This window comes from Petaurus breviceps, unplaced genomic scaffold, assembly GCF_028583685.1.
Source record: "Petaurus breviceps papuanus isolate PSGF00001 unplaced genomic scaffold, PetGlider_PUasm1.0 214, whole genome shotgun sequence".
Taxonomy (NCBI): domain Eukaryota; kingdom Metazoa; phylum Chordata; class Mammalia; order Diprotodontia; family Petauridae; genus Petaurus; species Petaurus breviceps.
Genome location: NW_027185863.1, coordinates 10,858,113 through 10,872,910, shown reverse-complemented (window position 1 = coordinate 10,872,910; position 14,798 = coordinate 10,858,113). Strand labels below are relative to the sequence as shown.

The 14,798-nt window shown below is 35.9% G+C and overlaps 1 protein-coding gene across 3 annotated transcripts in view; it reads right to left on the bottom strand.

Moving 5' to 3' along the window:
- Positions 1 to 4,626: 4,626 nt before the first annotated feature.
- PCID2 (PCI domain containing 2) overlaps positions 4,627 to 14,798 on the bottom strand; it is a 48,274-nt gene continuing 38,102 nt past the window's right edge. For all 3 annotated transcript variants that reach the window (XM_069094088.1, XM_069094085.1, XM_069094087.1), the window contains 7 exons: positions 13,605 to 13,680; positions 13,239 to 13,380; positions 8,761 to 8,861; positions 8,102 to 8,175; positions 6,909 to 7,034; positions 5,505 to 5,628; positions 4,627 to 5,140 (listed from right to left, as the gene is read on the bottom strand). In XM_069094088.1, the coding sequence (XP_068950189.1) occupies positions 5,051 to 5,140; positions 5,505 to 5,628; positions 6,909 to 7,034; positions 8,102 to 8,175; positions 8,761 to 8,861; positions 13,239 to 13,380; positions 13,605 to 13,680 (733 nt within the window). In that variant the 3' untranslated portion in view covers positions 4,627 to 5,050. The remainder of the gene's footprint in view (positions 5,141 to 5,504; positions 5,629 to 6,908; positions 7,035 to 8,101; positions 8,176 to 8,760; positions 8,862 to 13,238; positions 13,381 to 13,604; positions 13,681 to 14,798) is intronic.

Genomic DNA, 14,798 nt, shown 5'->3' with positions numbered 1-14,798 from the left:
CTTGTTGGGATATAAGTTTAGTAGTGGTATCACAAGGCCAGTGTACATTCCAGAATGATTGAACTCGTTTATAGCTTCATCAACAATGCATTAAAGGGCCTCTTTTCCCATAGACCCTACATTCATCATTTTGTCAGCTTTGCCAGCTTGATGCACATGAGCTGAAGCCTCAGAGTTGCTTTCATCTGCTTTTCAGTAATTAGTGATTTGGAGCATGACCATATAGTTGTTGATAACTTGGACTTTTTCCTTAGAAGAAATGCCTGATCATATCCTTTTATTATTTATCAATTGGTAAATGGTTTTTATTCTTACAAATTTGAATCAGTTCCTTATATACTTTGGAAATGTGACCTTTATCAGGTAAGCTTGCCACAAATATTTTCCCCTAATTCCCCTTATAGTTTATATATACTGGTTTTGTGCAAAAACTTTTCAATTAACGTAATTTTAAAACTGCATTTTGTTTTCTGTGATCACCTTGATCTCGTTTGGTCATGAACTCTTGCCCTGTTTATTAATTCCAAGTTTCTTTCTTGCTCCTCTAATTTATGTCTAAATACCATATCCCTTTGTAGCTCCTCTTTGTATACAGCACAGAAAGTTGATCTATACCCAATTTCTGTCACTCTTTCCAGTTTTCCCAGTGGTTTCTGTTGATTACTGAATCCTTCCTGCAGTAGCCAGGGCCTTTAGGTTTATTTAACACTGAACATAAAGTTTCTTTGCTTCCACATGTTATGTACCTAATGTGCTCCACTGAGCAACCTGTTCTGATTCCTGGTTTGTAGTACAATTTGAGACGTAGTACTGCTGGGCCCCTTCCTTCCCACTTTTTTGTAGTCTTTTACCTGTACACCCTATGTGATAGCCTAAAATCAGCCAATGGAGACAGAGGTTCTACCCCCAGGAAAGACTACACAAGAATCAGAAGACATATTAGCACCCAAAAGACTGGAGAGAACGGATCTCATAAAACCAAGGTAAGCAGACTGGCCCCTGCAATAAGTATCCAGACCAGGCTGCAAAGATATAGGAAGCAGTGGGTAAGATGGGGAAAATGCCTGGTCTAAAGAGGGTAAAGTCCAATTTGGAATTCAGGGTTGATAAACAAATGATCAAATGGAAATAGAGGAGTGCATTGTGGATAGGTAGGCAATATGGCCAAAGTCGGTGGTATAGTTAAAGAGAGTAATCTGATGAAACAAGCCTCATTTTACCTCTTAGAAGTGCTGACCAATGACTATACACGGAAAGTACTGTTTAAATAGACAGGCAGAGGTTGGTGTCTAGGAGATCAGAGAATGAAGACTGTGGACCCAAGGGGTGAAGTGACTGGACTAAGGTAAAGATACTGGAAAATACAGCCCCACTAGGATCAGGGAGAGAGATAATTAAGCATAATAAAACAAAACCAATATTAAAAAACAAATATTTCATTTTGAAATATTTTTCCACTTACAATAAATGACAGAACTTTGAGCTGTTCATTAAAAAACAAAGAGACTATTCTGTGAAGACCTAAATCAACAAGGCAGAATGGTTTAGTGAGTAAGGTGGCACAATATGGAAAGATCGCTAGCTACACTTGGGTGTCTGTGCCTTTATTCCCCCTGTGGAAGCTCATTTATAACAATGTAAAGTTAAAGGATTGGCCCCTTCCATTCTATGATGGACTATTTTGGCTGTCTGGTCATCTGTATTTACCTTTCTTCCTAATCTGTGCTGCATATATAAAACACCATGAAAAAATATGTTCATATATTTATATGTTTAGATGGCTCAATTTAACATAAATGGTTTTAAATTATATGTAATCCACATAGGTTGTGAGTGAAAAAAAGCATAGGCCCTATAAATGGCTAGTGGCAGTTCCTAGGAGGGCAAAGGGAAAAATAGCTCCCTGAGAAATTCCTCCACATCCTCAAAGTGACAAGAATGTCAAGCAGAGCTTAGTGATACTGACAGAGGAAAATATCTTAGAGGTTATGTATCAAAGCTTCCTCATTTTTGAAATGAGAAAACTGAGTTGAGACAGGTTAAATGACATATACAAAGTCACTCAGCTACTTAAAATTAAAAAGATAAAAAAAAAATCGAGCAGAGCAGACAATACAGGCTGGTGGCTTCTGAAATGTCATAGAAGCCATTACCTTTTCTCGTATTTCTTAATCTTGAATATTATCCACCATCCTCCCTCATGCCCAACAAGTTATCAAAGTATCAAACTTGGTTTGAGGGATTTCTTCCAAGGATAGAATTTGTAGAATATCCCCACTACTTCATGCTCTGCAACAGGTATCAGTATATACAATGAAACTGCTTAATTCTGGGGTCTTGCTTGTGACGTGGAGGTGACCTTAGATTTTTGAAAGGGAAAGCTCTTGGTGCAGTCAGGGAACCTGCAGTCTCAAGGCCACATGTCACCCTGTAGGACCTCAAATGCAACCCTCTGATTGAATCCAAATTCACAGAATTCCCTGAATAAAAGGATTTCTTCTATAAAATTTGGGACTTGGAGGAGGCCAGGCAGCACAGCGAGTAAGAGCACCAGCTCCAGTGTCAGGATGACCTGGAGATCGAATCCCAGGCTCAGACACTTAGCACCCACCCAGAAACACCTGGCCGTGTAACCTTGAGCAAGTTACTTAACCCCAGTTGCTTACGGGCGGCCAGGTGGCTCAGCGAGTAAGAGCACCGGCTCCAGTGTCGGGATGACCTGGATCAAATCTGGGATTAGATACTCAGCACCACACCCAAAAATAACTGGCTGCGTAACCTGGAGCAAGTTACTTAACCCTGATTGCTTTAAAAAAAAAAAAAAATTGGGGACTTGGTCAAAAGGCTGCACCCAAGAACCTAGAAGGCCACATATGGCCTCGAGGCTGCAGGTTTCCCAACTCCTGCTCTAAAAGCGGGTTATCTTGTAATCTCCCTAGATAACAAACATTTTGAATATGGGCCCTAGAATGTTATTTCAAGATTATTTTTGAATGTATGAAATGCTAAACTCAACTTTCCAACTAATTAAATATCTTCTGTTTGTTAATTCTAAAGAAAATTTTAATTCCTTGTATGCAAATTAACATGGCTTTAAAGGTGAAATTTACTGATTAAAAAAAATTAAGTGGACAATGAGAAAGACATCTAGGAAAAAAAAGTTTCCATTTTCTTTAGTCCTCTCACATTTATGTACGATTTAGATGGAGAAAGAGTCTTTGAGAGGATTAAGGATCTGTGTATGGTCAAAGAACCTAGGGCAGTGATTCCAATTCAAGTCTTCAGATTCTAGTGCTTAGTTATGACTGCACTGTCTGCAAAAGTAACACTTCATGTCAAAGAACTGGAAACAAGGCAGATGTCTATCAACTGAAGAATGCCACACCAAATTATGAAACAATGCAATGGAATATTGCCATGCTGTAAGACATGAGGGATATGATGAATACAGAGAAGTACAGAAATACTTAAATGAAAGGATAGAAAATGAAAAAAGCAGAACCAAGAAAATCTGTACAATAACTACAATATAATTTGAAAGAACCACAAAAAAATGAAAATGAATGCTACAAAGCTATAAATAATAAGCACCCAAAGAAGAAATAAGGGAAGACAACTATCCCCACCCCTCCTTTGCAGAAATGGAGGGTCTCACAATGTGGAACACTGCAATTACTATCTTTTTTCAACATACTAGCAGGTTTGCTCATTTTTTTCTCCCTCTCTCAACTTTTTTTTTTTTTGGTTACATGGCATGGCTCTCGGAGTAAAAAGAAACAGGGATGCAGAGGGAAATTTAGATGATGCAGAAATGAAAAATACCAATAACATTTTATTTTTTAAAGTAATACACATTTATATAGTGGTTCATAGTTTAACACATACATAAAATCAAACTTCTCCAAATGAGGTACTTGTGAATGTTGCAAAATTTATTTTGGTACAGCAAAAATTTCATTATCAAAATACTTAAAGCAGGGATAAGATCTCTTGCTGTGAAGTTACATCCTTTTTTGAGTAACTTCTGAATGCTTCCGTGAGGATCTCTACCATAACTGAGAAATGGAGAATATGGTTCCACATAGGTCTAAAATCAGATTGCTACCAGGAATTCCAAGACTACTTGGGGATATGTCATGGAAAAGCAAAGAACTAGTCTATAGCTGTTCCAATCATTCTCACTGCATTCACAATATTGAGGGAGTGGGGAAAACAGTTTTCTCAGAGTTCAAGTAAACCTGAAAATGAGGAAGAACGTAGACTTTGTATTCCTAGCAGAATGGGAGGAACCTGAACTCTAGAAGGGTTCTTTCCCTTGGACAAAAAGGGCAGGCATTTACAGAGAATTTCTATGCAACCAACTGGTAAGACTGTAATGATTTAGGGGTCTAGGGCCATAATGATTTTCCAAAGCATTTATCACTCAGAAAAAAAAAATGTGCTTATTTTGTAATATCTGGAAATGCAGGCTATAATGAGCAAAAATAAGGAAAAGAAGCATTCAAAATCAAATGTAACTTGCTTCTTAAAGGAATCTAAGTTTGCCAAGCTGTTATGGACAAAACAAATATTCAAATGGAATACTGAAACCCTAATATTCTGAAAGATGATAGAGAATACACCATATTTCCATACATCCTGAATGTTTATTTTTTCAAAACAGTAATGAAAAAGTACAAAGGTAATTTTATGAATTATGAAAAGTAAAATGTGTAGCTGCCTTAAAAATATTCAAAACACCATCTTCTCAGAAGTTTTATATGAGCTTCATGGTAGGCCAGGAATGTTTTCTTTTTTCCTATAGAGAAACTTCAGATCATACTGAAGTAAATAGAAGCTGTATTTTATAAAGGAGCAATTCATGTTCTCTAGGTGCTCTGCCAAGTTCATAGCCTCTGTGTCCCTGGGAAAGGAGCCATGAGAAGTTTCCAAGATTCCAGTTCCAAATGTAACAGGATTACTTTTGAGTTTCAACTGCATGACTTATTAAAAAAAAAAGTTTTGCAAGTTTAATTTTCTGCAAAAATTATTTAGACTTAGTGCTGTAGAATCAACACACAGCTGAAAGTGGAGGAAAGGGGTTTTGCTTGCTAACCACTAGCTTTTGATGCTGATGAGATATGTATCCTTTAATGTGACCCTGAAAGAAGAAAAAAGAATAAAAGAAGGGTATTTAGAATTGGTTTCACACTTTTTGAAATCACATGAAAGATGCAAAGTTTAGAATCCAGTCTTTGGCGTGATTCCAATTTCACAATGATCACCCAAGTTGCTTCATTGTAACTTGGTATAGGAATCAAAATTACGCTACTCTAGAAGCCCTCTGCAATACATGTCAGTACATACCCTACTACAGTACATATCAAAGAAAACTGGATTAATTAGGAGAAAGATACTGAAACGGTTCAACAAAAAAGAACAGATAACTGAGAAGTGTTCAGTTTACTTGAATAAAAAATGCAAATTCTATTATGGCCTTTGAAATTAAATAAAAAAATACATACCATGTATATGAGATTGGCTAAAATGCACTGAACTTCATCAATATCAACATCTTCAACTTGCATGAATTTTAAGGCAACTAGAAAAGCATCAAGAGAAAGCTGATGTGTTTTGAGTAATAAATATCTGAAATGAGAAAATACATTTTTAGTTATATTCTAGTATACAGTACCATTTGATAAGAAAAAAATCACTGATTGCATTGATGGATTAAAACCAAATATATATCATTCAGCACACTTTAGGTAACAAGTGGGTCTTCAATAAAACTAAAAATTATGATGGGAAATAAAATCTATTAAGTCAATTTCCTTTTCAGGGATGATATGGGCTTAATTTACAAAGTTATCTCCTATGGTTAAAAGATTTTTATTCCTTCAGTATCAATTAACTTAACAAATCTGAGATGATACCCAGAGATTTATCATTCTAACCCAGAGTCTGATTTAAAAGATTATAAAATCGTATTTTGCTTGCTGACATTCAAACACTCAGCTCTTATTAGGAAAACACTCAAGAGAAAAAAAAAAGTCTTCTAACTACTAATTGTAGGGAAAGCTATAATAGTAACAGATTTAATTTTCCGATATATGGAGGAGAAAGCAGTATCTGGTTAATTTTTAATAAAAGGAGTGACTAATTCAACATATGCCTAAAGCACATGATTCATACTGACAAAGTTTTAGAGTTTTCTTTTATTTTTCGATATATATGTAAGCATTTCCACATCATAAAGGAGAAATTCAGAATTTTTTAACTCATTGCAAAAACAACAACAGCACAGTGAACAGAGCACCGGCCCTGGAGTCAGGAGGACCTGGGTTTGGATCCGGCCTCAGACACTTAACACAAAAAATAGCTGTGTGACCTTGGGCAAGTCACTTAACCCCAACTGCCCTCCAAAAAGCAAAAGAAAAAAAAAACCAACAACAAGAAGCCACTGATGAGTCATGCGATAAGCCCACTATGGGATAGTGGTCCTTTGGAATAAGGAACAAAAGGGGAAAACTGTTTGATCAGCTTCATTTCTTTGTGCATGGCAAAACAAAAAATTGTGGGGCTATAGTCAGAGAATAAACTGACAGGACAAATTCTCCAGGTCTCAAGAATATGAACACTTTTTCTTTTTCATAACTTATTTATATACTACATGACCCATTCTAATAGTTCAGGATCAATCTCACTGGTATGCTTTTAAAAAAAAATTAATATTTTTTTAGCAGATATTGCCCCAGAAACAGCCAAACAAACCCAACAAATATACTGTTTACATTTAAAATATGAACTGATATGTTAAAAAAAGGATATTTCCCCATAAACACCTAAACACCTCACCTGTACTAAACATCCCCCCTGCCCCTGTGCAGTATCTTTAGTTATTTAACAAAAAAGAGGGACATGCTTACACTTTCTTAAAGAGATTTCTATAGGTGATGATCTTCAGCTTCTCAAGAATAAGGAAAATACCACAGCGAATAAAGAAGGTTTCATGTTTTGTCAGAGCTTCATTCAGGAGCAGAAGATTTCCATCACTATGGTAATTGATAGAAAAAACAGACAAGTGCAAAGGATATGAACAGGCAGTTTTTAGAGGAAGAAATTAAAGATATCTATATTTATATGAAAAAATCTAAATCATTATTGATTAGATAGATGCAAATCAAAGCAACTCTGAGGTACCACACCACCCTTTCAGAGTGGCTAACATGACAAAACAGAAAAATGATAAATGGGAGAAGATATGGGGAACAACATTCACTGTTGGTGGAGCTGTGAGCTGATGCAACCATTCTGAAAGCAATTTGGAACTATGCCCAAAGGGCTATAAAGCTGTGCATACCCTTTGGCCCAACAATACCACTTCTAGGGCTGTGTCCCAAAGTGATCATAAAAATGGGAAAAGGACGCACATGTACAAAAATATTCACAGCAGCTCTTTTTGTGGTGGCAAACAACTAGGAACTGAGGGGATGTCCATCAACTGGGGAACTGTTGTGGTATATGAATGTAATGGAATACTATTGTGCTATAAGAAGTGATGAACAGGTAGACTTCAGGAAATCCCAGAAAGACTTAAATGAACCAATGCTGAATGAAGTGAGCAGAACCAGAACACGGTTCACAGAAATAGCCACAGTGTTCAATAACTAATTTTGATAGACTTATAGTCCTTTTCAGCAATGCAAGGACTCAGGATGGAAAATGCCATCTACATCCTGAAGTCTGAATGCAGAGTGAAGCAGACTATTTTCTTTTTTTTTAATTTTGTTCTGATTTGTTTTCTTTCTCATGGTTTCTCCACTTTGTTATAATTCTTCTATGCAACACGACTAAATGTGAAAATGTTTTTAATAGGAATGTATAAGTAGAACCCATATCAGATTGCATGCCGTCTTATGGAGTGAGGGGGAAAGAAAGGGGCAGAAAATTTAAAACTTATGGAAGTGAATGTTGAAAACTAAAAATAAATTGGAAAAAAAAAGATAGGCAAGTGTAATTTATTATTCCAGTGAGAATTATCATTTTTTATATATGGCAAATACACTTGAACTAATTTTACAGCATTTTAAAAATTAATAAGTAGGAGAACATACTGTACCTCACAGCTTTGGTTACTTCTGCAAATTGCATAAGATGATACTTTTTCAAAAGTTCAACTGTTGGCATATGACCCTATGAAAAATGTTTACATTTTGTGGAATAAAAATGTTGGTATTTATAAACTGAACAAGCCTCTATAAACTCCTATCTAGGAAGTAATAAAGTAAAACAAAAAAAAGTCGACTGCTTTCTTAGAATTTATTACCCCTAAAGATAGATGTATAAGGATGCTTTTTTCAATACAGAAAAAGTAATTCAATTCAACCTAACAAATACTATCTATTTCTTTTTAAATACCAAAAATAACTTTAATGGGAAGAAATAAAATACAACTGGGATGAAATGCTTTGGGAGTCAGTCTTTCTTGGGTAAGGGTAGCTAACTTACATGTTTTATGAAAATAATAAATGATCATGATAAAGGGAGTCATGTTTTTTTAAAGGAAAGGAATAGAAGTGTAAAGCTGCTGAGATGTCCCCCAAATATTCATCATATAAACTGGTTCTGCCCACCTACCAAATCTCCTTTTTCTCTATTATTCCAAGGATGTAACACAGTTGAAATAATGATAAATTAACAATATGAAGTAAGCAATTAAGGTATCATTTCTTCCACTTCAAAGTCAATAGATCTAGAAAAAAATGTGCAATCACTCACCAGTAGCATTTTTACTGGCAGCAGATATATCAGAATCATTCTTTTATTTTTTTGACTCGAACGGTGACAATGTTCAAAGGCAAATGACAGATATTCTTCAGCTGTAGGCAGATAACACCACCACCCAAAGAATATTTAAATTAAAGGTCATTCTAAATATTTTTCAGTGCTTCTTCATCAACGTTAGAGTAACATATATTACATTTCATCCCTCCTATGCCTAGGACAAAAAGTAGTCTCTTTTCCTCATACAAAGATGCAGCCTAATTCAACTTCTGTATTCAATGATTTCTCCTAAGGGTAGCCCTTACCAAGATTCAACATAGATTGCCTGAGATGGCCTCTATTTTCTACATATGAGAAAAACAGGTGGGGAAAATTATGCCTCACTAACATAGACAAGAATTGTCTAAGGTTATTTGGCAAGGCTGCAGCAACATCATAATTAGTCTACACAAAAGGCAACAATACACATACTTGGAAAAAATGAGACTGATAAAAAATGTAGTTTCAGTAGTCTTCTGAAATGAACATACAGTCATACAGGACAAAAATGGCATAGAGTAGCACCCATTATCCTCTGGAATGAATACAGAATATAGTAGATCATACTATTTCCTTTAAACTACCTGATGCCTTATAAGCAGACTCTAATTGTTACAGGTTTTCAAGTACCATGAGCAAATGAACTCAACATAACTACAAAGTCTAATATAACAAATGAGATGTCCATTAACATCTTCATTCTTTTCTTGGATACCAATGTTAAAGAATAATCTACTATATGATTTAATATCATTCACAAATTAAAATTTGAAATAAGTCCTACTAAAGGCAAAAGTCTACTTTAAGAAGATTTAAATAAATGACTTGGAGTGATTTTGTGAGTACTTGAATGTTTCTATAGTTTTCAAATTACTAAACTACTGGAAATAAGGTCAGGATTAGGTGATCTTTTTACCTGGCCTTTGATGTTGGACAAACCATAAGCCATTCCATTTCCTATAAGATAACTGGGGGAAATCTGAAGTGCAGAAACTCAGCACTATTATAGCAAACACCTGGGTTGATACTTAGATTCTTAAACCCTGTGCTCTTGAACATGGTAAATTGCTAATCTGTAAGGTCTGTAGCTTGAAACCAATTTTTTTCCCCTTGATACAAAACTCTGAAATTATAACCCAATGAAAAATTGTGTTTACTTGACAAAAATTTGTTTCACAACTTAGGAACATATATTTTACTATGTGAGATATACCCATATATTTTAAGATTATCCTTTTAGTTTAAATCAGATGTCAATATTATGGTTATGATGGTTTCAGATTCAACAAAAACCAGAGATCTAGGAATTATTACTGGGATAGTATTAACAAATTCACTTCTAGAAAATTATGTGTCTTTTTTAAAGCTGAGCAACTACTCAAAGGAAAAATATTAGTACAGTAAATGTTAATTAGAATAAGCTTAAAACAAGTTACTATGCAAATTCATAGCATTTTTTAAAACAACAACAAAACCTATTCCAGTCATTTCTTTCCCTCAAGTTACAGGTGTGGTTAAAGGAGAAACTGATCTGTATAGTCCTGTAGAATGAGATACTACAATTGCTAGTAAAATTAGGAGTTTTACACTATTACCAAGTGTTTGTAGTACATTCATTCAATAGATGATTGAATATGACCTAAGTGATTTAACAGAAGTGGCATATAGAATAATCTCACTACCGTTGAACAAAAATCCAAAAACAACCAAATAAATAATTCTGAGAAAACTGATGATGCTAACAGAATACAAAATTAGAAAAAAATTTAATAACAATTTTCTCAATGTTGGTTTAATGACTCCTTTAAAACTAAAAACAATAGAAAACTCTGCATATACATTAATCACTAACAGTAAATTAAGAGAAAAGAAACTATTGGAGAAAAAAGGCATAAAGTTTGGTAACCAAGTATCAATGAATTCGGTGGCTGTGAATTGAACTTTCAAATTCAAATCAACAGACCATGTGACTAAAATACTTCTTCATATGTAAAGTTTATTATCTAAAATAAAAGGATAACCATAGGATTAGAAATACAGTGTTTTACAAGCATAAGCTGAACAGGTGGAAAACTGAAAGCAAATGTAATCAGTGACAGTCAACTAGTATTTTACAGTGCTTATTATGTCAGAAACCACGCTAAAGGCTGATAATAGCAATGATAAGGTTATATATATATATGTATATATATATGTATATGTATGTATGTATATATATATAGAGAGAGAGAGAGATACATACACACACAGAGTGGATAAATCATGCAAACTGCGGGATCAATTAAAGGAACTCTGCTGTTTAACTTACAGGAGCCAAGACTTCCACCCCACAATATTCTACTAAAAAGTGCTTTCACCACAGATGTTAGGAACTCCCTACTGACAAATCCACAGGAATTTAAGAGTTGGAAGGGACCTTAGACATCCTGGGATCATGGATTTATAGTGGGAAGAAGCCCTGTATTTTATTCTAGTCTATCCCACTTACTTTCCAGTTGAGGAACAAGAGGTGAAATGACATATTCTGTAAGAGGCAGAGGCAGGATTTGAACCCAGAGCCTCTGACCTTAAATCCAGTGCTTTTCACTGAACCATGCTGCCTCTCAATCATCTAGTACAACTCACCAATTTTAGAGATAAAGGAGGATAGTGATGCCCAGAAGGTGAACTAACTTTTACTCAAATTGAAACAAGTTTAAAAAACCAGACAGGCACATCCTAACCTGCATCTAACAATTCCAAATCCAAGACTCTTTCCACCACAATCCAATGTCTGTTTCCAGCTCTGATTCTGCCTAATCCCTCTACTGCATCTAACGCTACTGATGACCCTTCTTCCTCCCGTGGTTCTGTGACACTGCACTATCCTGCTTCTTTCTTCTCCCTTTCCGGCCATTCCTTTTGTCTTTTTAACTGCCTCCTCTTCTTTCTCCCCGCTCAACGGGGGCCAGGATCTATTCTTTCTTTTCTCTTTCTACACTCTCCATTAGCTACTACAATTCCAAGACTTCAATCATCACAGATCTAAAGATGTAAAGGACCGCAGAGACCATCCAGTCCAACCTTTCTTCTTTAATAGTTGAGGAATCTGAGGCCCAAAGAGCTTATATGATCTGTAGAATCTGAACCAAAGACCTCTGATATCAGAGCCAACACAGCACACCCATCCCACTGTTCTATGATGACGGTGACCTCAAGTGAATCACTTCTATGCAGGTAACTCCCAAGTCTCTATCTCCAGGTCTGATCTCTTTCCCCTTGGCCCCCAGTTGGAAATTTGCCCCTCCCTACCCAGATACCTTCACATCAAACTCGGGAAATCCTAACCTGTCACCACTCTTAGCCTGACCCCAGCCCTTAATTCTTTCTTTCTGTTGGTGGCATCACTCTTCTCCCTGTCACTCACAATTCAGGAATAACTTTTTATTCTTCTCTTTCCCTTTCCCCCAACAACGCATCCAATCAATGGCCACGACCTATTATTTCTACTTGTGAAATTTCTCTTCCATCTGTGCTTTCTTTTTTCCCTACTGCTACAACCCTAGCTCAGGTATTCATTACCTCTTCTCTGGATTATCATACAAGTTTCCTAAAAGGCTTGTCTCCAGTCACTTTCTTCTCCAAGCTTCCCTTCACACAGATATTATGATCATCTTTTTGATTAACAGATAATATCATATCACTCTACTGAACAAAAAGCCCAAGTGGCTCAAGACTGTTCAGCAGTGCCCAGTTTCCCAATACTGCCCGACCCTCTCCTTTGTATTTGTAATCTCCCCGCCCTGAAACAGACCCAGTCCATCTCAACCCTCTGGAAACTTGTCCTTTTTGTAATGTCCAACTTAGGTGTCACCACCTTCTCCAAGCCTTTGCCAAGGTCCCCCAAAAGAATGGTAACTTTTCTCTTTGCTGCCTTTTGATGGTATTTATAAATGGTATTACAGCTATCTGTGTAAATTGTCTTAATTCTTCCAAAAAGAATACAAGGATACAATACAGGGATTGTGTTGTTTTATCTTGGTATCCAGGGTGTAGCAGAGTATACTGCACCAAGTTATCACTCACTGGATATTTGGGGAATTGAATAAGAACTTTAAAATACGTATATTTTGTGGCTGTTTCATTAACACATAGGAAAAAGAGAAAGAAAAGAACAACTTTCAGTCTGTGATACTGGCTGTCAATTCTTTCTGCTGGAGAAGAGAGTGCAGTCCTCTCTTGGTAGGAACAATGAACTTTCAAATGTTTGATTTTCACTGATTTTTAAGCAACTTTGGCTCCAACAAAGAACACAATCCAGCACCTGTTCCCTGTTGTCCTAAGTGGAATCAAAATACAGTAACTGTATTAGGAGCTAAAGTATTTTTTCTTTAGACAAAGCATGTTGTTTTCAATCCCTCTACCAATATCAGTAACTTATTCTATTAGGATACCTTGCTTAAAATCACTGTCAAACATCGCCTTGCGACCAACATAGTACTTGTATGTAACTCTCTGTGCTGTGCTGTAGTCATCTTTCAGATTTGAGCTATCAATTGCTCTAATTAAGGGCTTACAAAGATGAAGTTTGTTGATCTGTAAAGAGGAGATTCAAGTTAGCACATAATATACAAAAATTAAATAAGTTAGATAAAATAGTACTATACTATCTCAGTAAGAATATTAAAATGGAAGTCATAAAACTTTGTAAAAACATCAACCAGGGTTAAGATAAGTGTGGTATTCATGAAGTAATCTTCCTAGAAAGAAACACTCTTTATAAATACACATTATTATAAAGTATTAAACTAGAAGCTTACCTTAAAATAAATTTTAAATAGCTGATTGACCAGAAACAACATCCCCCACTTCTTAGAATCATCTATACCAGCACGGCTGTTACAAGAGATTAAGAAAAAGAAGTGAAACTTCTGTGACTAGTTAAAATGAGAAAAACAATTAATCAAATAAGCTTTTGGAAAGAAAGTTATAAGAGCCAAGTGTCCTTCACATGTCTACTAAAATGGAAGCAGAAAAAAAAAAGGTCTTATCTAATACATGAAACTAAAAAGGCTGAGAATCAGGAACTGTAATCCTGATTTAACATCTCATAGGCCAAGTTATCTACCCTATTCTATGAACAATTTACAGCAATGTTATGCGAAAGCCTAATGGTGAAAAGCAGTTTGGAAAAATAGAAAAGGTTAAGATATGTCCTATTACATGAACATAAAACAGCATTAAGATTGAACACTTTAAATTTTAATTAAAACTAAGCTGCCCATTCCACTATACCCTTTACATCCTTTAACTCTTATAGTCAAAAATACCCTTCCTTCTTCAACTCATTCAAGCTCCACCTCTTCACTCTAAACAAAACCTGTGTCCCATCTGTGGACTTCACATCCCTTGAGACTGTTTCCACTGGAAGTCACTCTTCACGACTCAGAGAGCTATGAGAATTAGTGGACATGCCTCTTCTTGTTTCCCCGTTGACAATTCCAGACTATTCTTCTACCACCCCCTCTTAATAACCTCTCTCTCAAGTTCCATGTGATCCATCTGTATTGTCTGGTCCCCACACTTTTATAGGTATCTTCCAACCTCCAGATTAGTCTTCCATTTGTTTCTAGTGACTCAGACTTCGCTCAATGTCTTCCCCTCCATCCTCATTCTCTATTACTGTATTCAGAGACTTCATTGTTAATATTAAAAACTCCTTCACTAGCCATACCACACAATTCCTCAACCTCTTCAACTCCAGTAACCTTCCCTACTCTACTTTAGCCACAGGCATTCTGTCTGAAATGAGTCACCTCTAAGAACCAGGCTCTCTACAATTCTTCTGACTACAACTTCCTATCTTTATCACTCACAATGCCCTTGGCACGACCTTCAATCTATCATGACCTATCTTTATTCTCTCCCGCTCTGTCTGGATCTTCATGGCCAACAAGTTTAATGTTTCACAAGCAACTGCTCTAGAATGCCCCCTCCCTAAGCTTTCAGTCATT